General features: G+C 43.7%; 1 protein-coding gene across 3 annotated transcripts in view; it reads right to left on the bottom strand.

Moving 5' to 3' along the window:
• Positions 1–10: 10 nt before the first annotated feature.
• Positions 11–25,883, bottom strand: part of ascc3 (activating signal cointegrator 1 complex subunit 3) — a 144,474-nt gene continuing 118,601 nt past the window's right edge. For all 3 annotated transcript variants that reach the window (XM_071396978.1, XM_071396980.1, XM_071396979.1), the window contains exons 34-43: positions 23,609–23,741; positions 23,351–23,476; positions 10,099–10,210; positions 9,652–9,786; positions 7,091–7,315; positions 4,249–4,400; positions 3,661–3,811; positions 2,329–2,535; positions 2,064–2,239; positions 11–1,872 (exon numbers count right to left, since the gene is read on the bottom strand). In XM_071396978.1, coding sequence (XP_071253079.1) covers positions 1,725–1,872; positions 2,064–2,239; positions 2,329–2,535; positions 3,661–3,811; positions 4,249–4,400; positions 7,091–7,315; positions 9,652–9,786; positions 10,099–10,210; positions 23,351–23,476; positions 23,609–23,741 — 1,565 coding nt within the window. In that variant the 3' untranslated portion in view covers positions 11–1,724. The remainder of the gene's footprint in view (positions 1,873–2,063; positions 2,240–2,328; positions 2,536–3,660; positions 3,812–4,248; positions 4,401–7,090; positions 7,316–9,651; positions 9,787–10,098; positions 10,211–23,350; positions 23,477–23,608; positions 23,742–25,883) is intronic.

Here is a 25,883-nt window from a genome sequence, read left to right as displayed (position 1 = left end):
AAATACTTGAAACTGTTTGACATGTTTATTTGACCCATGTCTGACTGACGGAGAGTTGTTCTTTAGGACCATACGGTTTCCATATTCAGATGAAACCATAGCAGAGGAAAATGGCCCCAGTGACAGACTGTATACTATAGAAATGACATGGTGGTGCAACCAGACAGAGTGTCAGTAGAGAAAGTATTTGCACATGCAGTGTAGTTTGAGATGAAATGGTGTTCTTTTTATATAAGGAGGTTTATTGGTAATTATTTGCATGATATGTCTTTTGGCATTGATAGTAAGTGTAATATATATAACATAACAATATATAGGTCACTATCTCAAAGTTGAAAAACCCCCAAATTATTTCAAGACTTTTCAAACCAAGCAAAAGTTTTTTTCAAAAGTCATTATATTCAATCAACAGAGAAGTTACATCTGCTTCAATTGATTGGACAATCCAAAAATCAGAACAAAGACGCAGATGGATTATGTCTCATAAGTTTGTTTCTAAAATATAGTTGTCAGCTCTCCCAAGAAAATAAACAGTTACAACATACTAATCAATGAAACAATTTGAGACATCTTTACACATTTACCTCTATGTATTTCGGTTATGTTCTTCTGTTCCTTGTATGACTGTCTACGGCAGTTTGATCAGCTTCTATAGATGACTCTTACACAAAGAAAGAGGAGGAGGAAGAAGGAAAGGAGGAGGCTATTCTGTGCTATACACTAAGTATTGTGGGGGTGAGGGGCAGTACTGTAGCCCCACAGCGCTACAGGGAAGCGTGTTTCACACATCCGCACAGAATTCCAGTTCCACCCCGCCAGCCTAAATAAACTAAACTCTCCGGGAGCAGCTTTTCCCTGTTGGACACAGTGATGCCACGTTTTTCCTGCAGTTAACCACCACGCTTTGTGCTGCTCTCTCTTACTACTGTTATTCTTCATCTCAACAACGTCTCAATAAAATATGTCACCCCTCCCCCACTCCCCAGTCCCTAAATCAACTGAGTAAAACAAGCCACCCTTTATCAGGTTTTATTTTCCTCACCACCTGTTCAAAAGTTGGTGGATTTGGGGAGTTTTAGATAGTAGGCCAATGCTTGGAAATATAATTTACATAATATGACTGGGGAATGATATGATATACTGCAACAAAATAGGTATTCATTGTATTACACAATGTTGATGAGGTAACTTGACAGCCCCGTCTTTCATGAGTATTTCTATTGACTGACCGATCATTGTACAGGGTCCCATTAGGCCAAACAGTTTCTCATAGCCCATGAACCAGACTCTCCCTAGTTCCTTAACCCTGTATCCTCATTCCCTCCCTTTATATTACCAGACAGGCATGGGACCCTTTAAGGCACATGTGTCAAACTCATTCCACAGAAGGCAGAGTGGCTGAGGGTTTTTGGCTCATCCCTTGTCCTTGATTGATAAGTTAAGGCCACTAATTAGTAAGGAACTCCCTTCACCTGGTTGTCAAGGTCTTAATTGAAAGGAAAAACCAAAAACCCATACACACTAGGCCCTCCATGGAATGTGCTTGACATCCCTGCTTTAAGGCTAACCTCCAGTCACACAATCACAACCATCACATCATCAGTGTAAACATATCGAACATTGGCCTCTAAAGACGCTCATGGCCATTGTCTTTTGTAATTTTTATATGCTCATTTCGGTCATTGTCATCATGTCACTCATGATGACGTCATCATGTTGACGTATCACTTGACGGACATGCCTCCCATGGCCTCAGTGACTTCACTGTTGACCTGGGCAGCGATGCAGGCAGGGGTCACATTGAGGTGGAGGTCATACTGCTGGTCCAGACCCAGGTAACTGTCACTCATCAAGTATAGCGTGTAGATACACCTGGAGGGAGAGGAGGGGGTTACCAAGGGAAGTAAGAGTTTGTGGTGGGATAAATATCAATGAATCAAACTTGATTATAAAGCCCTTTCACACCGGCAGCTGTCCCAAAACGCCTAAAGTAACTGGGCTTAGACACCAAAGAGAAAATGTGTTGAATTTTTCCCAATTCTTTTTAACATTCCTGTACGTACTTTCCGGTCTTCTCGGGGGTGTAGAAGGCCAGGGAAACGGTGCTGCGGTGTCGGCAGTATCCGATGCGTTTGACGGCCAGTAGCTCTCTGCGCTCCACCTCTCCTAGAACCAGAAACCAGCCCTCATCCTTATTCTTGGGGAACCTGGGGGCCTGGGCCTTACTGTCCTGCTTCCTCTGGAAAACATGATGACAAATCAACTCATCAGCAGTCAATTAACATCAATAATGTGTGTGTGAGCTCCTTTATAAATATGTGAACGTACCCTCTGCTGGCTGGTGTTGATGCGCCGCAGTGAGACTTGCAGGACGTACTCCTGGTCAGCGTGGACGTCCAGCCAGCTTCTGTCATCCCTGAGCTTCCCCCCGGCCGCAGGGAGGGGGCGCTCTGTCTGCTCCCCACACCCCTCCCACCAACCCTTCACACTCAGATGCACCTCCACCACCGGCAGATGGCTGAGGAACGACCAGGCCTGGAGGAGAGGAGGGGAGAGGTAGGAGGGATAGTAAGAGAGAAACAGAGGGGTGCAGAGAAATGAGAGAGGGAGAGACAAGAAAATGTGTCAGACCGGAGTGCAGAGAGAGAGAAAAGAGGGAGAGAAACAAAGAGCCAGAGGTGAAGAGAGAGAGAGTCAGACTTAAGTGAGAGTTTAATCTTGTTTAAGATGGACATATCTATCTGGTAAGACTACAGCGTTTGATGAAAGCTTGATTCATTCAAACACACATAATTCCCATGGTCTTAGATGCCTCTTAAAGCTTTGTCATGGTGACTTTAACATCTCTGACTCAAATGGAGAACACAAATCCAAAAGGGGATAGAGAGCAAGAGAGGTAGAGGGAAGGTAGAGACAGAGAGCGTATGGATGATAGGTGTATGAATGTGCGTGTCTGAGTATGTATGTGTGAGAGTGTGTGTGTTTTCCTCCTGAAGACCCTGTCAGTGTCAGGGAGGGACTGGGATGGGAGAAGGAGAAAAGCCTCTCAGATTCACCCAACAAAAGCTATTTATGTAAGGATTACTGTCCCCTGGCGAATCAGACTGGGACGTTGCCACGCATCTAGTTATTTAATTAGCCAGGCCGCGATGCCATGGGGGGGAGCGTTGAGGGGCTGGGAGGAGGGGGAGCAGGGACACTGATTGGGCAAGGCCGCTGGGCTTGCAGTGGCGCCTGGACGCTCTCATTACAGCTGCAATTAGCACTTAGATTGGTGCTGTAAACCCTCGCATTGGACCGTAATAGGAGATCCTGGAGGTACCTTGGACCACCGCGACAGACTGATGCTTCTCACTCTGTGTGTTTGTGTGTCTGTGTGTGGGCTGACGGTGGTAGAGAGTGTGTATATGTTGTTTGGTAGTGCTCTGGTAGTGTATTTGAGAAGGTCACATGAATAGAGAGATGAGGCTGACACCTTGGAAGAATTTCACGTTATTTCATTGTGGTGGAGGACAATGGAGACTGGAGGGTTCATAGTGAAGTGTATGTACCCCTAGAAAGCCTCTGTTTCTATAGGAAAGTGACACTTTACACATCCAGTATCTGGATGTGTTCTATAACGGTGAGGTGAAGGAACACAGAATGTTAGAAGGTTGATACCTGGGAGATCTGATGGGGCTGAAGCTCCTCCCCCACGATGGCAGCGAAGGTGTTCTCCCGCCCATCGCAGGTGGCAATCAGCTCAGGGAGCCCTTCTATTGGTCCGTGGAAGCCCCTGGCCCCGCCCTTCCCTCCCTTGGAGCTCCACCTGCTGCGGGGAACAACAGGGGGCAGATCTAGTCATGTGATTTTAAATCCTAACCACACTTCCTGTTGTGTCGTCGCCACTGGAACCTCTGTCCTCTCTCATCCCTTTATCCCTTTCTCCTTACCATATTTATTGAGTTTGCACAAAATTATTCTTCACTGTAGGACACAGTCTCTCAAATCCACATGGTGTGTATGTAAAAATAATTAAGATTGCTTTGGACACTCACTCTTGAATTTCCTCTCTGTGTGTGTGTTAGTGTGTGTGTGTGCGCGCGCAGAATGTAACTGATGCTGCCTGATGATAAGAATGTTTGCAGAGTTTGATAGTGTCGGTGGATTGTAAAATGGTCCATGCCATAGAGTGTTAATTAAAGAGTCCTAGCACCATTCTCATCCTGCGTGTGTGTGTGTGTTGGTCAGTAGAGTCATGTTGTCTACCTGAACAGGTAGAGGTGCTGCTGCTCTATGGTAGGTAGGGTCAGTATAGAGGAGTCATTGAGCCACCTGCCCTGAACGATCATCTGCACCAGGTTACAGATGCTGAGAGCAGTCACCAGCCAGCCCTCGTTGGCTGCTACGTCCAGCATGGCCTGTAGACAGACAGGAAATACTTTAGTTGAAAAATGCGTGCATTTATATGACTATATAAAATCCCCCACTGACATCAGTGTGAGATTTACTCACAATGAGTTACGTTACGATTGAGCCACTTTTGCACACTCAAATTCAATATGTCTTTACACATTCATGCACATATGCTGAACAGCTACACAATAAATACACCCCTCAATTTCTCTAACACACTCCTCCCCCCTCCTTTGCAGGTTGATATTTATTGGGATGAGTCTTGTCCTGGCGGCAGAACTGGGGCAAGCTGAAAAGTAAAAATTGGCTATATTGCTTGTTGGTGTTCATTTAAGGTTAGGGTTAGGCATCAGGGTTAGCAGTGTTGTTAAGGTTAGGGTTAAGTTTAAAATCATATTTTATGACTTTGTGGCTGTGCCAGCTAGTGACCACTCCGCAGATATCCCTCCAGAACAAGACGAAAAACACTACCTGCTCCCTCCCTCCCTCGTAAGGTTAGAGTTTGCCAAGCTCCGCTGCATTCTAACAAACTTAATTCATCAGAAAGTAATTCCCCGGCAGTAACTATGACTAAAGAGGACCTTGAGTGCACAGGCGAAGCTCCGGCAGAGTTAATCAAAATGCTAATGCAGTACAAATTAAAGTAGTACTGATTAACATTTCACAGAAGCTGAAGAAGCAAATGGATGGTGACAGAACTACGGCTGATGTCACTGGAGTCCCCGTTAGCTGGGCCATATTCATTAGGCACCAAAACGGACTGAAACTTCAGTCCAAAAAGAGACACTTGATTTCATTTTCCGTTGCAAAACGTTTGGCTCTAATGAATATGATACCCTCGCCACATGAGGAAAAAGGCTCTGTTAGCCTGTTGACGAGCAATGGACAATCACTACCAGACACACACAGTCAGCGCTTTGCAGATCATCCCCCCCACACATACAAAGGCAGCAACAATGGGTTACAGAAACAGATCCTACAGGCAGACATGGACCAAATCTCTCCCAGGCATGGCCAATCACCAGCAGACCTGGGATCTGGTGGCCAGGGCACTTGGTGGGCAGGCCTGGTTGTTAGGAGAAATCCCTGATAAGGCTCTTTTTACGAGGAGCTACAACTTATCTGCACACCTCAACAGCCTCCTGAGTGACAGGGCCTCCTGCCGGTCAGGATCCACATTATGTGTGTGTGTATTCTAAGATTGTGTGTGTGTGTGTATTGTGTGTGTACTGGAACTATCAGCAGTAAGTGTGTGTGTGGTGGTTAGGTTAGTGGCAGACAGTGCAGTCTGTCTTGTTAAAGTCGTGCTGTCCCTGCGAGGTCCTGTGATCAAACATGACTGTCTTCCTCATCACACTCAACACTTTCATGCTAGGAAGCCAGAGACCCAAAATAGATACAGTATTTGCCTTTGTCTTTTAAAAAGGCAGAATTTATCAACAACAGCAAAAACATATCCTGATCCATTATCACACTGAAATGGAAATAGTTTGAACACAAGACACCTCCATGACATGTCTATGCCCAGGGCTCTAAAGTGCAACCATTTGGTGGCACATGCTGCTGGATATTTTGCTGTGCGATCTGACATTTTATTTTGGGAGCACCAGTGCAACCATTAAAAAATTAAATTAAATCGGCCAGATAATAATGGCTGTAATGACATGCTTCACTGTGCAGTTGTTTCTGAGTGCCCTATCGTAGATTCCTTCAATCCAAAACCTATTTGTTTAATCCAAAGTAAAGAATATTGAATTTTCAAGTATGCATCAGTGATTTGTATTTTTCCTTCAACTTTCTGAAGACGTGTAGCCAGTTAGTGACGCCGAAACAGTCATTTCTAAAGGCTTTCCATACAACTTTCCAAATTAAATGTTAACTGCAAAGTAGACTTACCTGGAAGAATGATATGATATCTTGATGATTTGTATCAATCGAGTGGTCTTTTATTTTGCAAACTCTATTACACACGCAGTACACAAACCCCACCTGCCAAACATTTTGTAATTTAAATGACACGTTTTTATATCAACATTTTAGCTTTTGACAATAAACAAGTGTCTTACAGGGTTAAATATTAGTTATATACCACAACATGTGCCTCAAAAGTAGCTAGAATTCATATAGGCCCAATATGCTATATCTAAATCAATAAAAAAAAATATATATTTTGGTACTTCAAGATTTTATGTTGTGCTCCTAACTTTTTTAAAGTTGGGAGCACCAGTGCTACCAATAAAAAACATTAATTTAGAGCCCTGTCTATATCTTCTCTATGTCATCCCTATGTCACCTCTACTGCACTCTGTCCTGATCATGCTACAAAGTGGCTCCAAGCACTAAGCAGAAACTGCCTCTCTGTGTCTTTAGACAAGCCTTCCATTTCCCATATTGAATGAACAGGGAAGAGCTTTCTTCCACCCAGAACATCTGAGTACTGGTGCTCTGACTGACTGACACATGGAAAAGTGCTCAGGGTCTGAATCCCAGGGCTGAGAGAGGATTCATTCTGGGATGTATGAAAGCAAGCTGTTCTTTTTGATGGAAACAAAAGGACAAGAAAACAGAGGAAGTATTTCAGAGGTGCACTGTTCAGAAAGGAGCAGGGCGGTGGATGTACCCAGAGGGATGTAGTGTGTGGTACAGTACATAAACCTACACAGCAGATCTTGCACACACACAGTCAGCCACTAACCTGACAGATGCGTATGGCGTTGTCCAGCACGGTCTTGGTGTCGGTGCCGTAGTCGGAGCAGGGCAGCTGGGCGCGGCTGAAATGGGCCTGCAGTAGCAGGTGGGTCTTGGTGTGGGCGCTGTCGTAGCTGTGGGGGTTGACCTGCAGGGGGAGACGCTGAGCCAGCTCACTGTTCAGCTGGTCCTCGTTGTGCCTGACGGGCAGCTCCCCGTACTCCTCAGCATCCTGGAGAAGGGAGGGAGGGAAGGGGGAAGAGAGAGGTGGATATAAAGAAAAAGAGAGAAGGAGAGAGATGGAAGTAAGCGAGGAGGAAGTCAGTTCCCTGCTGTGGTTCTGTGGTTAAGATCCTTTGTTTCAGTCATCTCCGTTAAAACAGCTGCATCAGGATCACTGGCTCCCCTCACCCAAGAGAGCTGTCCCCCCAAAATATATTTAAGAGCAAAACCTCTCAGCGAATGAAGAAACCTTAAGTTACAACTGTCCAAACCTGCTCATAAAATCCTATGAACAGTCAGCAACTACACAGCAATTTTCCACAATATAAAGTTTATTTTTTGATACAATGTACAGTGGTGGTTGTCTTTCATATTGTTAGACTCTGTGCTAAACTGTGAATGGCCGATGTCGAACAACCAAACACTCAGTCTAGGTGGAATGTCTAAATGTCTACCCACATCTCTATTCTTCACTCCTCATAGGATATGTATAGGCTATATAAAACCATTTGGTCTAGTATAAAACCATTTGGTCTAGTATAAAACCATTTGGTCTAGTATAAAACCATTTGGTCTAGTATAAAACCATTTGGTCTAATATAAAACCATTTGGTCTAGTATAAAACCATTTGGTCTAGTATAAAACCATTTGGTCTAGTATAAAACCATTTGGTCTAGTATAAAACCATTTGGTCTAGTATAAAACCATTTGGTCTAGTATAAAACCATTTGGTCTAGTATAAAACCATTTGGTCTAGTATAAAACCATGATGCCCTATCAATCGGGCTGTGTTTAGTGCTGACGGTGTGTTCTGTGTTGAGGCTTGTTCAGGGGAGACAGATGCATGGACACGCATGGCTCTTTTTCTGTGTTTCTCTAATTCACTGCAGTACGTTAAGTTTCCCCAACGCACTTCCATCAACAGAGGACCAGCGGAGACATTTGTCATTGGGCCTACCCTGCTCTGGACTGTTAAGCTGACATCCATCAGCAGAGAGATGCAGTATTAGAAAAAAGGGGGATTGAGAAACAGGGGGAATGATGAGGGGAAAAACAGGACTAAAATGATTGATATGGCAGTGGTTTAGTGTCTGCATGCAGATGTGCAGGGGATAAAGACAATAGATCTTTATACAGAGATCATCACAACACACTAACTGCTAACTCCCCTACTCACTCCATCCAGCAACCCATCCCTGCCTCCCTCCCTCCCTCCATCCATCTCTCCTGCACACTTTCTCTTTAGTGACATTTACAGACAGGGAGGGAGGGAAAGGAGAAGGTTGGAAAGGACAGGAGAGAAATAGAGAGGGAAGAGCAAGAGCCAAAGAGAAACATACTTTTTCCACATACTCTTCCAGTGTGTGTGTGTGTGTGTGTGTCTATAGTAGGTCCCTTGTGAACTTTAAGAATTGGAAATAGTAGAGCTTCAAGGGGGGGGGGGGGGGGGTCTAGCTGGGGGAGTGGACAAGGGATGGGGGGGCTGGCTGGGGCATTGTGGGAGCAAAAGAGGGGAAGCTAATGTCTAAATCTTTTCTGCATTTTAAACACATTTCTTTCCCGACAGTTCCTCTATAATCTGTGATCCTTCACCCTCCCATCTCGTCGAAATGTCTGGGTGAGAGCCATCACTGGGGGGGGGGTCAGAGGGTGGAGGGGGCACGACAGGTTATTTGACACAGCTACGACCGACATTGAGGAGAGGTGTGAAACCACTTTGTGTCCTAATGATCCCACGAATTACCAGCCACCAATCAACAGCCTCACTAGGAATAACAGACTAAAACAGGGAGTAGAGGGAGAGGAGGAATAGGTATTCACTATTAACAGGGAAAAAGAGGAAGAAAACCATATGGAGGAGAACAAAGACCCAGGAGTAATGAGGGGAGTTAATGAGGCCCAGATAAGAGGTGTTAATTTGACAGAACTGAGATCCAGACCTCAATATTGGTTATCTACCTATTATACTGTCCAGTAGTCTCTCTCTCTCTCAATGTGAACACAATGGGAGAAGCACATGTAGATGCACAATAGTATGGTAAACAAATGACATCGGCCTTTACAATTCCCAATAGACTAGAAGAATAAACTACACACTCAAACATTTAGAAAAGGAAATGTTATTCAATGGCTGTAGTCCCACCCTGATGGAGTACAGTCTAGTACAGCCTAGTCTAGTAAAGCCTAGTCTAGTACAGCACAGGGCAGTCCAGATGCCCAGGGCATGTAGTCCAGATGCCCAGGACAGTCTAGTCCAGGACAGTCTATAGTAGAGGAGATTGATGCCCTGATGAAGACAATGTCATCATGTTCTGTGGTCATTCCCAGCAGTCAGTCAGACATACCGTGAGGACAGAGAGGATGTCCTGGATGGGCAGCTCAGCCCTCAGCCTCTCCTTGAACATCCTGACTGTCTGGTGCTTCAGGTAGTAGTAGGAGGAGATACGACCGTACGTCAGGGCCTCAATGGTGCAATCATCCTGGAGGGAGGGAGACCGTAGGAGGAGACGGAGAAAGAGAGGAGAAGAAACAGGGTGGAGGAGATGAAAGGACACAGGGAGGAAAATAAGAGGAGACAGGGAGGAAGACGGAGAGGAAAGAAGACAAAGAGAAGACAGGAGGGAAGACATGGTCAACTGTACCGATTCATGTTAAATCTATCAACACAAACCACAATGGTTCCCTCGGTATGTACCTGTGTGCCTTATATCTTCACACTGCACACTGGCAAATTAATTAATATGAATACATGTGCACATACATACATGTCGTACACACAAACACTCCCCTACCTCTCCTATCTCCATACAGTAGGAACACTCCAGGTCTCGGAGACTCCTTTCCACCAGGTTGGACAGGTACTTGTTGATTGTCTCGTGGCTGATGTCATCCAGGCTGTAGTAACTGGACAACACATAACAACCACGGTTAGACCTACACCACCGTTCAAAAGTTTGGGGCCACTTAGAAATGTCCTTGTTTTCCATGAAAACATACATGAAATGAGTTGCAAAATGAATAGGAAATATAGTCAAGACGTTGACAAAGTTATAAGTAATGTTTTTTTAATTGAAATAATAATTGTGTCCTTCAAACTTTGCTTTCATCAAAGAATCCTCCATTTGCAGCAATTACAATTACAAGCCTTGCAGAGCTTGATGGTCACTTCTTCTACCATACGGTCAAGCTGCTCCCACAACAGCTCAATAGGGTTGAGATCCAGTGACTGTGCTGGGCACTCCATTATAGACAGAATACCAGCTGCTTCTTCCCTAAATAGTTCTTGCATAGTTTGGAGCTGTGCTTTGGGTCATTGTCCTGTTGTAGGAGGAAATTGGCTCCAATTAAGTGCCGTCCACAGGGTATGGCATGGCGTTGCAAAATGGAGTGATAGCCTTTTTTCTTCAAGATCTCTTTTACCCTGAAAAAATCTCCCACTTTACCACCACCAAAGCACCCACAGACCATCACATTGCCTCCTCCAGTATCTTCATTTTTTCTTTCAAATGTTTTTCTTTGTGATCCGAACACCTCAAACTTAGATTCGTCTGTCCATAACACTTTTTTACAATCTTCCTCTGTCCAGTGTCTGTGTTCATTTGCCAATCTTAATATATTTTTTTAATTGGCAAGTCTGAGATATGGCTTTTTCTTTGAAACTCTGCCTAGAAGGCCAGCATCCCGGAGTCGCCTCTTCACTGTTGACGTTGAGACTGGTGTTTTGCGGGTACTATTTAATGAAGCTGCCAGTTGAGGACTTGTGAGGCTTCTGTTTCTCAAACTAGACACTCCAATGTACTTGTCCTCTTGCTCAGTTGTGCACCAGGGCCTCCCACTCCTCTTTCTATTCTGATTAGAGCCAGTTTGTGCTGTTCTGTGAAGGGAGTAGTACACATTGTTGCACGAGATCTTCAGTTTCTTGGCAATTTCTCACATTGAATAGCCTTAATTTCTCAGAACAAAAATTGACTGACGAGTTTCAGAAGAAAGGTCTTTGTTTCTGGCCATTTTGAGCCTATAATCGAACCCACAAATGCTGATGCTCCAGATACTCAACTAGTCTAAAGAAGGACAGTTTTCAGCTGTGCTAACATAATTGCAAAAGGGTTTCCTAATGATCAATTAGCTTTTTAAATTATAAACTTGGATTAGCTAACACAACATTGGAACACAGGAGTGATGGTTGCTGATAATGGGCCTCTGTACGCCTATGTAGATATTCCATAAAAAATCTGCCGTTTACAGCTACAATAGTCATTTACAACATTATCAATGTCTACACTGTATTTCTGATCAATTTGATGTTATTTTAAATGGACCATTTTTTTTTGCTTTTCTTTAAAAAAACAAGGACATTTCTAAGTGACCCCAAACTTTTGAACGGTAGTGTACATGTAACAGAAACTAGGAAGAGAGATTATATATAACATTTAGGAAACAGACAACAAAAAAGCAGCAGCCACGTTTAGGCTATTTAATAAAGGAAATTGAAACGTTATATCATTTTCATATCTAGTTCCCGACTATTACTCCCAAATCAAGTGACTTCTGATAGTGACTTCTGATAGGTCCAAAACACCACATGAGCAAGGAAAATCCTTTAAAAGTCCCTAAAAAGGAGTCCATCTTTAAGGAAACAGCTGACACGTCATACAATGCTTTTCTACCTCTCCCTTCTCTCTAATAAACCCTCTGTAGCCGCTGCAAAGTTATGCTAAAACAGATAAATACTATTGGACATGTTTAAGATGTGGCCAGTGGCAGTAATAACTCAGCGGTATTAAAGGAGTCTATGGGGAGTCTGTAATATATGTATGTTTTTACTGCTTATTGATTTACTCATAACCCTGCGCTGCCCAATGTAACGACTCCATGCTCCCCACACTAACACAGATACACTTCATCTATACAGATAACGTATATTATCAACACACGTCAGCACACACACACACACACACACACACACACACACACACACACACACACACACACACACACACACACACACACACACACACACACACACACACACACACACACACACACACACACACACACACACACACTATATTCTCTAGCTAGCACATAAAAATCAATACACAGAATAAACGGCACACATCGATCAAAAGCCACTGCATCATAAGCATCAATAATACCACAGAATAGGCCTGTTTGTTTTCGCTGGGTTTGTTTTAGGGGTAAAACTGAGGTAACAGATAATTATTAAGACTTTAGACAAACTATAGGTCTAGAGGAGCCTTGCCCTTGGGCCATGCCAGCCCACAGCCTGGAACAAACAAAATACCCTCATCACGAAATGATTCCCAGGTTTTGGGCCATACAGTATTTGCTGAGCTAAGACAACACACAGACAAAATGGCTTCCATGCATGGCTCAGCAGCTCTAATGGGTAAGAGCTACCACATGAGACATGGCCATAAGTGCACACAACTATGAGCTTCATTAACTTCTAATGACAAATGACATTTGAGTGTGTGTGTGTGTTTGGGGGTGGGCGTGTATGTGTGTGTGTGTGTGTAGGTGTGTTTGGGTGTGTGTGTGTATGTGTAGGTGTGTTTGGGTGTGTGTGTGTGTAGGTGTGTTTGGGTGTGTGTGTGTGTAGGTGTGTTTGGGTGTGTGTGTGTGTAGGTGTGTTTGGGTGTGTGTAGGTGTGTAGGTGTGTTTGGGTGTGTGTGTGTAGGTAGGTGTGTTTGGGTGTGTGTGGGTGTGTGTGGGTGTGTTTGTTTGTAGGTGTGTGTAGGTGTGTGTGTGTGTGTGTAGGTGTGTGTGTGTGTAGGTGTGTGTGTGGGTGTGTAGGAGTGTGTGTAGGTGTGTGTGTAGGTGTGTTTGGGTGTGTGTGTGTGTGTGTGTGTGTGTAGGTGTGGGTGTGTAGGAGTGTGTGTAGGTGTGTGTGTAGGTGTGTGTGTAGGTGTGTTTGGGTGTGTGTGTGTGTGTGTGTGTGTGTAGGTGTGTGTGGGTGTGTGTGTGTGTGTGTGTGTGGTGTGTGTGTGTGTGTGTGTGTGTGTGTGTGTGTGTGTGTGTGTGTGTGTGTGTGTGTGTGTGTGTGTGTGTGTGTGTGTGTGTGTGTGTGTGTGTGTGTGTGTGTGTGTGTGTGTGTGTGTGTGTGTGTGTGTGTGTGTGTGTTTGGGTGTGTGTGTGTGTGTAGGTGTGTTTGGGTGTGTGTGTGTGTGTAGGTGTGTTTGGGTGTGTGTAGGTAGGTGTGTTTGGGTGTGTGTGGGTGTGTTTGTGTGTAGGTGTGTTTGGGTGTGTGTGTGTAGGTGTGTGTAGGTGTGTGTGTGTGTAGGTGTGTGTGTGGGTGTGTAGGAGTGTGTGTAGGTGTGTGTGTAGGTGTGTGTGTAGGTGTGTTTGGGTGTGTGTGTGTAGGTGTGTGTGTAGGTGTGTTTGGGTGTGTGTGTGTGCGTGTGTAGGTGTGTTTGGGTGTGTTTGTGTGTGTGTGTGTGTAGGTGTGTTTGTGTGTGTGTGTGTGTGTAGGTGTGTTTGTGTGTGTGTAGGTGTGTTTGTGTGTGTGTGTGTGTGTGTAGGTGTGTGTGTGTAGGTGTGTTTGGGTGTAGGTGTGTGTGTGTAGGTGTGTTTGGGTGTGTGTGTGTGTGTGTGTGTAGGTGTGTTTGGGTGTGTGTGTGTGTGTAGGTGTGTTTGGGTGTGTGTGTGTGTAGGTGTGTGTGTGTGTGTAGGTGTGTTTGGGTGTGTGTGTGTGTGTGTGTAGGTGTGTTTGGGTGTGTGTGTGTGTGTGTGTAGGTGTGTGTGGGTGTGTGTGTGTGTGTGTGTGTAGGTGTGTTTGGGTGTGTGTAGGTAGGTGTGTTTGGGTGTGTGTGGGTGTGTTTGTGTGTAGGTGTGTTTGGGTGTGTGTGTGTAGGTGTGTGTGTGTAGGTGTGTGTAGGTGTGTGTGTGTGTAGGTGTGTGTGTGGGTGTGTAGGAGTGTGTGTAGGTGTGTGTGTAGGTGTGTTTGGGTGTGTGTGTGTAGGTGTGTGTGTAGGTGTGTTTGGGTGTGTGTGTGTGCGTGTGTAGGTGTGTTTGGGTGTGTTTGTGTGTGTGTGTGTGTAGGTGTGTTTGTGTGTGTGTGTGTGTAGGTGTGTTTGTGTGTGTGTAGGTGTGTTTGTGTGTGTGTGTGTGTAGGTGTGTGTGTGTAGGTGTGTTTGGGTGTAGGTGTGTGTGTGTAGGTGTGTTTGGGTGTGTGTGTGTGTGTGTGTGTGTAGGTGTGTTTGGGTGTGTGTGTGTGTGTAGGTGTGTTTGGGTGTGTGTGTGTGTAGGTCTGTGTGTGTGTGTAGGTGTGTTTGGGTGTGTGTGTGTGTGTGTGTAGGTGTGTTTGGGTGTGTGTGTGTGTAGGTGTGTTTGGGTGTGTGTGTGTGTGTGTGTGTGTAGGTGTGTTTGTGTGTGTGTGTGTGTGTGTGTGTGTAGGTGTGTTTGGGTGTGTGTGTGTGTGTGTGTAGGTGTGTTTGGGTGTGTGTGTGTAAAGCTTTAAAGTTAGTGGTATGAAAGATGTGATGGTTATACAGCATGCAGAGGAGTTCAAGCTATTACAGGTCATCTGCAGAGGAGAATAAATGGAGAAATAATATGAGAATGAAACAGAGGGGGAGAGATAGAGGAGAAAACGAGAGAGCGAGAGAGAGATAGAGAAGAGAACGAGAGAGAGATGGAGAACAAGCGTGTGCAAGAGAGATGGAGGATGAATACCAATGGCTCAGTTAACAGGTAGAAGGATGCTTAATGAAGGTAATTTGACAGTTGCCTCCATACTGATGTATAATAATGTATGTAAACATGGAACCACTCACTGACATAGCCCACTCCTCACATTACACTCACGTAAACAATCCTCCCATGATTATCATTCACAATCATCTGTTGTTCTGTTGAAAACCAGAGGAGGGGTGGGGCGGGGGGAGAAACACTGAGCCCATTGTAAAATAATACAGTGTTGAAACACAATCATCTGTTGTTCTGTTGAAAACCAGAGGAGGGGTGGGGCGGGGGGAGGAACAGAGTTCTGTTGAAAACCAGAGGAGGGGTGGGGCGGGGGGAGGAACAGAGCCCATTGTAAAATAATACAGTGTTGAAACACAATCATCTGTTGTTCTGTTGAAAACCAGAGGAGGGGTGGGGCGGGGGGAGGAACAGAGTTCTGTTGAAAACCAGAGGAGGGGTGGGGCGGGGGGAGGAACAGAGTTCTGTTGAAAACCAGAGGAGGGGTGGGGCGGGGGGAGGAACAGAGCCCATTGTAAAATAATACAGTGTTGAAACACAATTATCTGTTGTTCTGTTGAAAACCAGAGGAGGGGTGGGGCGGGGGGAGGAACAGAGTTCTGTTGAAAACCAGAGGAGGGGTGGGGCGGGGGGAGGAACAGAGCCCATTGTAAAATAATGCAGCTTCGAAACGGAAACAGCAGTTGGGGAGCGGTGGCCATACTTAATGTGGGTTTAATGTTAAGTATGACATCATTATCATCACTCCACACGTCAACACAGCCCAGCAGCCAATGCGTTTATTGCTGACCACATTTCACAGCTCTTTACTGGGGTGTGAGAGAGTGTGTGTGAGAGAGAGAGTGTTATGGGCTGTCTGATTAAGTCATGTCCATTAGAATCATCACCATTAGACTCCTGATGCTGCACAAACACATTTATGTTGTGTGTGTGTGTGTGTGTGTGTGTGTGTGTGTGTGTGTAGCAGCACTGGATACAAGCCTCTCCAGTCAATCATGTCTCCATGAGTAATGGCCGGTGACAAGGTGACCGTCTCTAGGGATTGCAGGACAGATCAGATGGCCAATTGGCCATGTATAAAATACAGCTGTGACAATGTGTTGTTGGGTGGTACACATATCTAACCCATAAATCACCTGATATTGCCGATACTAAACCAACTATTTATCAAAAAAATAGGACAGGCTGAAAGGATATGTAGAGCTTGAAGTATAACTGAATGGTGCTAAAAACTTTAATCTTTTAAGCAAAGGTGTGTTTTCAACGTACACAATATGTGTGTTGTGTGTGTGTGTGTCTATGTATGTACAGTTGAAGTCGGAAGTTTACATACACCTTAGCCAAATACATTTAAACTCAGTTTCACAATTCCTGACATTTAGCCCTAGTAAAAATTGCCTGTCTTAGGTCAGTTGGGATAACCACTTTATTTTAAGAATGTGAAATGTCAGAATATTATTAGAGAGAAATATTTATTTCAGCTTTTATTTCTTTCATCACATTCCCAGTGGGTCAGAAGTTTACATGCACTCAATAAGTATTTGGTAGCATTGCCTTTAAATTGTTTAACTTGGGTCAAACGTTTCAGGTAGCCTTCCCCAAGCTTCCCACAATAAGTTGGGTGAATTTTGACCCATTCCTCCTGACAGAGCTGGTGTAACCGAGTCAGGTTTGTAGGCCTCCTTGCTCACCCACACTTTTTCAGTTCTGCCCACACATTTTCTATAGGATTGAGGTCAGGGCTTTGTGATGGCCACTCCAATACCTTAACTTTGTTGTCCTTAAGACATTTTGCCACAACTTTGAAAGTATGCTTGGGGTCATTGTCCATTTGGAAGACCCATTTGCGACCAAGCTTTAACTTCCTGACTGATGTCTTGAGATGTTGCTTCAATATATCCACATAATTTTCCTGCCTCATGATGCCATCTATTTTGTGAAGTGCACCAGTCCCTCCTGCAGCAAAGGACCTACAACATGATGCTGCCAACCATGCTTCATGGTTGGGATGGTGTTCTTCGGCTTGCAAGCCTCCCCTTTTCCCTCCAAACATAACGATGGTCATTATGACCAAACAGTTATATTTTTGTTTCATCAGACCAGAGGACATTTCTCCAAAAAGTACGATCTTTGTCCCCATGTGCAGTTGCAAACCGTAGTCGTCTTTTTTATGGTGGTTTTGGAGCAGTGGCTTCTTTGGGAAATTGCTCCCAAGGATGAACCAGACTTGTGGAGGTCTACGATATTTGTGGAGGTCTTTGCTGATTTATTTAGATTTTCCCATGATGTCAAGCAAAGAGGCACTGAGTATGAAGGTAGGCCTTGAAATACATCCAAAAGGTACACGTCCTATTGACTCAAATTATGTCAATTAGCCTTTCAGAAGCTTCTAAAGCCATGACATAATTTTCTGGAATTTTCCAAGCTGTTTAAAGGCACAGTCAACTTAGTGTATGCAAACTTCTAACCCACTGGAATTGTGATACAGTGAATTATAAGTGAAATAATCTGTCTGTAAACAATTGGAAAAATTACTTGTGTCATGCACAAAGTAGATGTCCTAACCGACTTGACAAAACTAGAGTTTGTTAACAAGAAATTTGTGGAGTGTTTGAAAAACGAGTTTTAATGACTCCAACCTAAGTGTATGTAAACTTCCGACTTCAGCTGTATGTATGTATGGTCTGGGAGGCATGGGTCAGGACTTAGCGGTAAATGTGGGCTGACAGCCGTGTCAATGCCAACAGTCTGGAATGTTCTGGAATCCTCGTCCTCAACGCATAGCAGATGTCTCTGCAGCACAGTGCTTCCTTCTACCCAGCCATCCATTAGAGGAGGACCAGTGTTTGTGTGTGTGAGAGAGTGTGTATGTATGTATTGTATATGTATGTGTGTGTGCGTTCCTGCATGTGTGTACATGTGTTGTTGCAGGGATACAGAGTGCTGTTGTGGCTGTAAATCATCTGTGTAATCACTAACTAAGGTTTGGTGGCTTTTAAGCTCTTAGTTATTCAGATAGACCAGAAACACCCTGTATAGAATATCAACTATATTTAGCATCTTAGTGAACTGATAATTGGTATACTTAAAAGATCCCTCCAGATGAAGTTTGCGTCACTATTACGACTTAATTCCTGTCCTAGTTCCACCCTCAACACCGACATATGGCTCCTTATAAATATTGATTAATCGGGTTTGCATATCTCCACCTTCCTCCGTGTGCACAGCCCATACGGTCTCTGGCACTCATACGGTCTCCGGCAAATTGTAAACACACCAAAAAGCCAGGTTCAGGGTAGCTTTGCTAATCGCTAACTTATGGAGCACAGCACAGCTAGGTCGGTAGGACAAGGCGGAGGACCATCCACTCTCCCCCCACATCTTCTGCAATGGAATTGAATGATCAAAGATGAATAGAGAGATCAGTGGTAATATTGGAGTTTTACCGTTGAAGCTAGAGGCTAGCTAACCTACTCCCTGGACCAATAAAGCTAGCTAGCTAGCTAGGTAGCTACCGGTAACTATTAGCAACTGTAGATAATTGTTTCCAATGTTGTTTCAAGGATAAGAGTATCTGTAACTATGCTAGCTACCTTTCATCAGTTTTTTGTTAACCTCATTATCTGAAGTGAAAATGTTAGGTAGTTCGCTAGCTACTGTACACAAAATCTGGCTAGCTAACTAAACAACAGTTGGAACGACCAAGCTGTCATGTTTACAAGTATACACACTAGCTGGCTCCTCGATGACCAATATAACAGCTGGCCACAAAGCTTTTTGTTGGGAGCCAATATTGCTTTTATCAGTGATGGAGACTAGCTAGAATGTAGACCAATACTTTTATAGCAATATAGCTAGCTACTAATACAATAGCCCAACTTATTGCACACTGTTTTGATGAGCCGGTTAGAACAAGGCCATCACTAGGTCAAATTATAAACCATACGCCGTACCAAATTGGAGTCCACTTGTGGTAAATTCAATTAATTGGACATGATTTGGAAAGGCACACACCTGTCTATATAAGGTCCCACAGTTGACAGTGCATGTTAGATCAAAAACCAAGCCACGAGGTTGAAGGAATTGTCTGGAGAGCTCCGAGACAGGATTGTGTCAAGGCACAGATCTGAAGATGTCTGCAGCATTGAAGGTCCTCAAGAACATTGTGGCCTCCATCATTCTTAAATGGAAGAAGCTTGGAATCACCAAGACTCTTCCTAGAGGTGGCCTCCTGGCCAAACTAAGCAACCGGGGGAGAAGGGCCTAGGTCAGAGAGGTGACCAAGAACCCGATGGTCACTCTGACAGTGCTCCAGAGGTTCTCTGTGGAAATGCAAGAACCTTTCAGAAGGACAACCATCTCTGCTGCACTCCACCAATTAGGCCTTTATGGTAGAGCGATCAGATGGAAGCCACTCAGTAAAAGGCACATGACAGCCCGCTTGGAGTTTGGCAAAAGGCACCTAAAGACTCTCAGACCATGACAAACAAGATTCTCTGGTCTGATGAAACCAAGATTTAACTCTTTGGCCTGAATGTTAAACGTCACATCTGGTGGAAACCTGGCACCATCCCTATGGTGAAGCATGGTGGTGGCAGCATTATGCTGTGGGGATGTTTTTCAGCGGCAGGGACTGGGAGACTAGTCAGGATCCTTGATGAAAACCTGCTCCAGAGTGCTCAGGACCTCAGACTGGGGTGAAGGTTCACCTTCCAACGGGACAATGACCCTAAGCAGGAGTGGCTTCGGGACAATTCTCTGAATGTCCTTGAGTGGCCAAACATCTCTGGAGAGAGCTGAAAATAGCAGCGATGCTCCCCATCCAACCGGACAGAGCATGAGAGGATCTGCAGAGAAGAATTGGAGAAACTCACCAAACACAGGTGTGCCAAGCTTGTAGCATCATACCCAAGAAGACTCGAGGCTGTAATCGCTGCCAAAGGTGCCTCAACAAAGTACTGAGGAAAGGGTCTGAATACTTATGTAAATGTTTTTTTTTATACATTTGAAAAAACCCAATTTAATAAATTTTTGAATAAGTCTGTAACGTAACAAAATGTGGAAAAAGTGAAAGGGTCTGAATACTTTCCGAATGCACTCTATATACATTTTAAATACATTCTGTACTATACAGTTGAAGTCAGAAGTTTACATACACCTTAGCCAAATACATTTAAACTCAGTTTTCACAATTCCTGACATTTAATCCTAGTAAAAATTCAGGCAAAAATGTGTTACATTTAGCCCTGGTCTCCCCTAATTTAGGGAATTCTTGCAGATAAATGTGGCTCCGGAGAGCCATTATCTTTACGCTGTACCACTCAGAAGGAGGTATGTGGTGTAGATGTGTCCCACACTATCTACGGAGGTGGTTTGTGAGAGAGAGATTTGAATCTATATCAGTCTCTTTACACTACTAAAATGTGTTTCCTGGAACTTGTATGATGTCAAACTAGTGTAGTGTAAAAAGGCCCTTGAGATTAGTTTACTGATTTCTTTGGTAAGGGAGTGAGTGGCAAGTTTTTCTCTCTCTCTCTTTCAGAGCTGGGGGCTGTGTTACTGGGTTCAAACCGTTCTGGTAAGAAATTTGTGGGGAACACCATTCTGGGAAAAGAGGCCTTGGATGCCGCCAGAAGCACTGCCCCATGTGAGAAGGGAGAAGGAGATGTCTGCGGGAGGAAGGTCACTCTGGTGGACAGTCCAGGCTGGTGGAAGGAATTTCATTTGTCTGATACGGCTGCACTTGTTAAAGATGGACTGCAGCACAGTGTGTCTCTATGCCCACCCTGGACCCCATGCATTCATCCTTGTGGTTGAGGTGGACTTGCCATTCACTGATGTCTACAGAAGATTAGTGGAGAGAAAGTGTGCAAAGCTGTCAAGGCAAATGATGGTTTTGTTCAAAAAATGTTGGTTACTACATGTTTCCATATGTGTTATTTCATAGTTTTGATGCCTTCACTATTATTCTACAATGTCCAAACTTTTGACTGGTACTACATATTTTGGCTATATTGAAGCGTTAGGTTCTAGGTCGAGGAAATAGCTGCTTGGTGTTATGCTTTCCTGAATAACTGGGCCTGCTGGGAGCATAGACCTATGTAGTCACACCATATAGGACGACTAAGGAGAATGATGATCGGCAACACACAGTGCATCAGTATGCGAAATAGACTACAGCCAGACTGGCCTACTACTGTGCATTTCTAACTACTGTGCATTTCTAGAATGTTGAGAGTAGACCCACAACTGATCCAAATGGAATGAAACATTCAAATAACAGGGCTTTCATTATTTAAATGTCATTTTCAGCTGCGTGTCCTCACACTATTATTTTAAGCACATTGATTTTTCACTGCTACGCAGACGATACACAACTTTGCATTTCTCTCACCAGGGGATTTTATCTCCACGGATAAATTATTAGACTGTATTAGTGACTTAAATACTTGGATGGCTCACAACTCCCTCCAGCTAAATCAAGACAAGACTGAGGTACCTATTGTTGGAGACAAAGCACAGAGAGAGAATCTAGTTGCACATTTTAATTTACGGGCAACACAGATAAAACACAAGGTAAAAAACCTAGGTGTTATTTTAGATTCTAAACTAAATTTCAAATCACACATTAGGAATGTGAACAAAATAGTTTTTATGATATATATTTTTTTTAAAGTGTGGCAGTTTCTCTCTCAGGCTGATACAGAGAGACTCATCCATGCTTTTATTACAAGCAGACTTGACTATTGTAATGCTCTCCTGTCTGGTCTACCCAAGAAAGCCATTGGTCAACTGCAAAACATACAGAATGCTCCAGCACGGGTACTGACCAAGACCAGATGGAGAGCACACATTAGACCGGTTTTAAGGTCTCTGCACTGGCTGCCTGTGAGTTAAAAAATACATTTTAAGATTATACCATTGGTTTTTAAATAAATCCAAGATCGTGCACCCCATACATGTCAGACATGCTTTTAAGTTATGTACCCTGTAGGTTCCTCAGGTCTTCTGGCACTGGCCTTTTAACTATACTAGGACCAAGCCTAGGACAAAGAGGCATGGACAGGCAGCCTTTAGTTATGTCCTCAGCCTCTGGAATAGCCTGCCAGAGAACGTGACGGGGTTTGAAACTGTGGAAAACCAGTATGAGGGTTTGTGCACAGGCTAGAATGGAAGGCGGCCAGTGCGTGGGAGAGAAAATATCTGTAGAGTTCAAAAGGTACCACGAAAAGCCCTCAAAACCATGAAAAGGAATAACCCAAGGAGGCCGAGATGCAAACATAGTATAATTCATTTAATCCATCCTCAAAAATATATAAAAAGTGAAAGTGCTAATGAAAATAAAAAAGGAACAGAGCATATGTGTCGGCCTCATGCCTTCATCAGTGCCGTGCAAACAAATTAAGAAGACACGTACTTAAGGCACCTGCTGTGCGTAACAGGCATAACAGGTGCAAGCAGATCGTTAGAGACTGGCGAATAGGGAGTCAATTAATATTAACAAGGAATATATAGAAGAATATAAAAAAAATAGACAATTCATATGTCACATATGATTGGAAAGAGAACAGTTTGGCCTACATACCAATATCTGAAGCAATATAAATGAAATACTCGAGTAGGGCCGAAACTGTGGACATATTTAAAATAGATCTTAAAACATCTTGTGAGCTTTGCTTTTCCTCAGGCGTTTTTCCCTGTAAAGCACATTGCATTGCATTCCATGTCTGAAATGTGCTGTATAAATAAAGCTTGATTTGTTTTGATTTGATGCACCTGGCCTCAGGCTATCAGTAGGTTTCCCTGCTAGAGAGGTTATCAGGACTGAATCCTAATGAGTGCTCTGGGTATAAGTGATACTCTGGTACTGCGTGCATGCGTGCGTGCGTAGCCCTGGTGTGTGATGTCACATAGTGAGAGTTCAAAAGATGACCCTGTGTTTTCCATGGTGCTGCCATGAACACCAGCTATTGTTTGTCTCCCAAGCATTCACCGGTAATTACTCAGCTGAGTTAATTAATGGTTATAATGTACTCACACTGACAAAAAAAAAGCTTGACATTTCTTGGAAAGACATGTAGCCTTTGCCTGCTTCTACCATTAGAGGAAAAAATAAATATTAATTTCTTATTCCGAGGTTCTTCAGAGAGAACTGGTCATTAGTCGCCATATCAGAATGTTGTAGCCACTCAATTAGCTTCCAAAATTACTGAAACTTAACAACCAGAATTTCTGAAAAACCTGGGAACAGGAAACTACTTGGGGTTAATTGTTTCGTGATGAATTGTTATAAAAAGTTAAAAACAAATCAAAACCTACCTGGGGTTCATGACCAGCCTGCGGAAGAAGTACGTCCAGGTGATATAGTCCATAGCATCCTGTTTAGAGGTGATGGTCCCTGCAGCGATCTCAGCATTCAGATGGTCTGACAGCACACCCAGGAGACTGAGGAAGAGGTGGAAGTGAAGGAGTGACTTTCCCCCCTTACAATGTTAAATGCACAGAGACCAAGTGAAAAGCTGTAGCAATGGCCTTCACTATGTAGGGTCACCACAAAGCCAAAGGATAGCCTCTCACCTGGACTCAACAGGGAAGGGTTCGTAGAGGAACTTCTTGTAGAAGTCTTTCTTGATGTCGTGAACCAGGATCACAGCTTTGCCCTGGTCGTCATACTGAGGGCGGCCTGCACGGCCCATCATCTGCAGCACGTCTGGAGAGACCACAACACAACTACAGTAACCACAGTCCAAATGGAACAACTACAGGCCTAGGAGAGCTGAACCACTTTCTACAGAACAACTACAACCTACTGTAACTACAGGAGATAAACCACACCTACAGAACAACTACAACCTACTGTAACTACAGGAGATAAACCACACCTACAGAACTACAACCTACTGTAACTACAGGAGATAAACCACACCTACAGAACAACTACAACCTACTGTAACTACAGGAGATAAACCACACCTACAGAACAACTACAACCTACTGTAACTACAGGAGAGATAAACCACACCTACAGAACAACTACAACCTACTGTAACTACAGGAGAGATAAACCACACCTACAGAATAACTACAACCTACTGTAACTACAGGAGAGATAAACCACACCTACAGAACAACTACAACCTACTGTAACTACAGGAGAGATAAACCACAGCTACAGAACAACTACAACCTACTGTAACTACAGGAGAGATAAACCACACCTACAGAACTACAACCTACTGTAACTACAGGAGATAAACCACACCTACAGAACAACTACAACCTACTGTAACTACAGGAGATAAACCACACCTACAGAACAACTACAACCTACTGTAACTACAGGAGATAAACCACACCTACAGAACAACTACAACCTACTGTAACTACAGGAGATAAACCACACCTACAGAACTACAACCTACTGTAACTACAGGAGATAAACCACACCTACAGAACAACTACAACCTACTGTAACTACAGGAGATAAACCACACCTACAGAACAACTACAACCTACTGTAACTACAGGAGAGATAAACCACACCTACATAACTACAACCTACTGTAACTACAGGAGAGATAAACCACACCTACAGAACAACTACAACCTACTGTAACTACAGGAGAGATAAACCACACCTACAGAACAACTACAACCTACTGTAACTACAGTAGAGATAAACCACACCTACATAACTACAACCTACTGTAACTACAGGAGAGAAACAACACCTACAGAACAACTACAACCTACTGTAACTACAGGAGATAAACAACACCTACAGAACAACTACAACCTACTGTAACAACAGGAGAGATAAACCACACCTACAGAACTACAACCTACTGTAACTACAGGAGAGATAAACCACACCTACAGAACAACTACAACCTACTGTAACTACAGGAGAGATAAACCACACCTACAGAACAACTACAACCTACTGTAACTACAGGAGAGATAAACCACACCTACAGAACAACTACAACCTACTGTAACTACAGGAGAGATAAACCACACCTACAGAACAACTACAACCTACTGTAACTACAGGAAAGATAAACCACACCTACAGAACAACTACAACCTACTGTAACTACAGGAGAGATAAACCACACCTACAGAACAACTACAACCTACTGTAACTACAGGAGAGATAAACCACACCTACAGAACAACTACAACCTACTGTAACTACAGGAGAGATAAACCACACCTACATAACTACAACCTACTGTAACTACAGGAGAGATAAACCACACCTACATAACTACAACCTACTGTAACTACAGGAGAGATAAACCACACCTACAGAACAACTACAACCTACTGTAACTACAGGAGAGATAAACCACACCTACAGAACAACTACAACCTACTGTAACTACAGGAGAGATAAACCACAGCTACAGAACAACTACAACCTCCTGTAACTACAGGAGAGATAAACCACAGCTACAGAACAACTACAACCTCCTGTAACTACAGGAGAGATAAACCACACCTACAGAACTACAACCTACTGTAACTACAGGAGAGATAAACCACACCTACAGAACAACTACAACCTACTGTAACTACAGGAGAGATAAACCACACCTACAGAATAACTACAACCTACTGTAACTACAGGAGAGATAAACCACACCTACAGAACAACTACAACCTACTGTAACTACAGGAGAGATAAACCACAGCTACAGAACAACTACAACCTACTGTAACTACAGGAGAGATAAACCACACCTACAGAACTACAACCTACTGTAACTACAGGAGAGATAAACCACACCTACAGAACAACTACAACCTACTGTAACTACAGGAGAGATAAACCACACCTACAGAACAA

Source organism: Salvelinus alpinus, chromosome 4, assembly GCF_045679555.1.
Source record: "Salvelinus alpinus chromosome 4, SLU_Salpinus.1, whole genome shotgun sequence".
In the NCBI taxonomy this organism is placed as follows: Eukaryota; Metazoa; Chordata; class Actinopteri; order Salmoniformes; family Salmonidae; genus Salvelinus; species Salvelinus alpinus.
The sequence above is the reverse complement of the archived record's forward strand: the minus strand, read 5'-3'. Positions and strand labels throughout refer to the sequence as shown.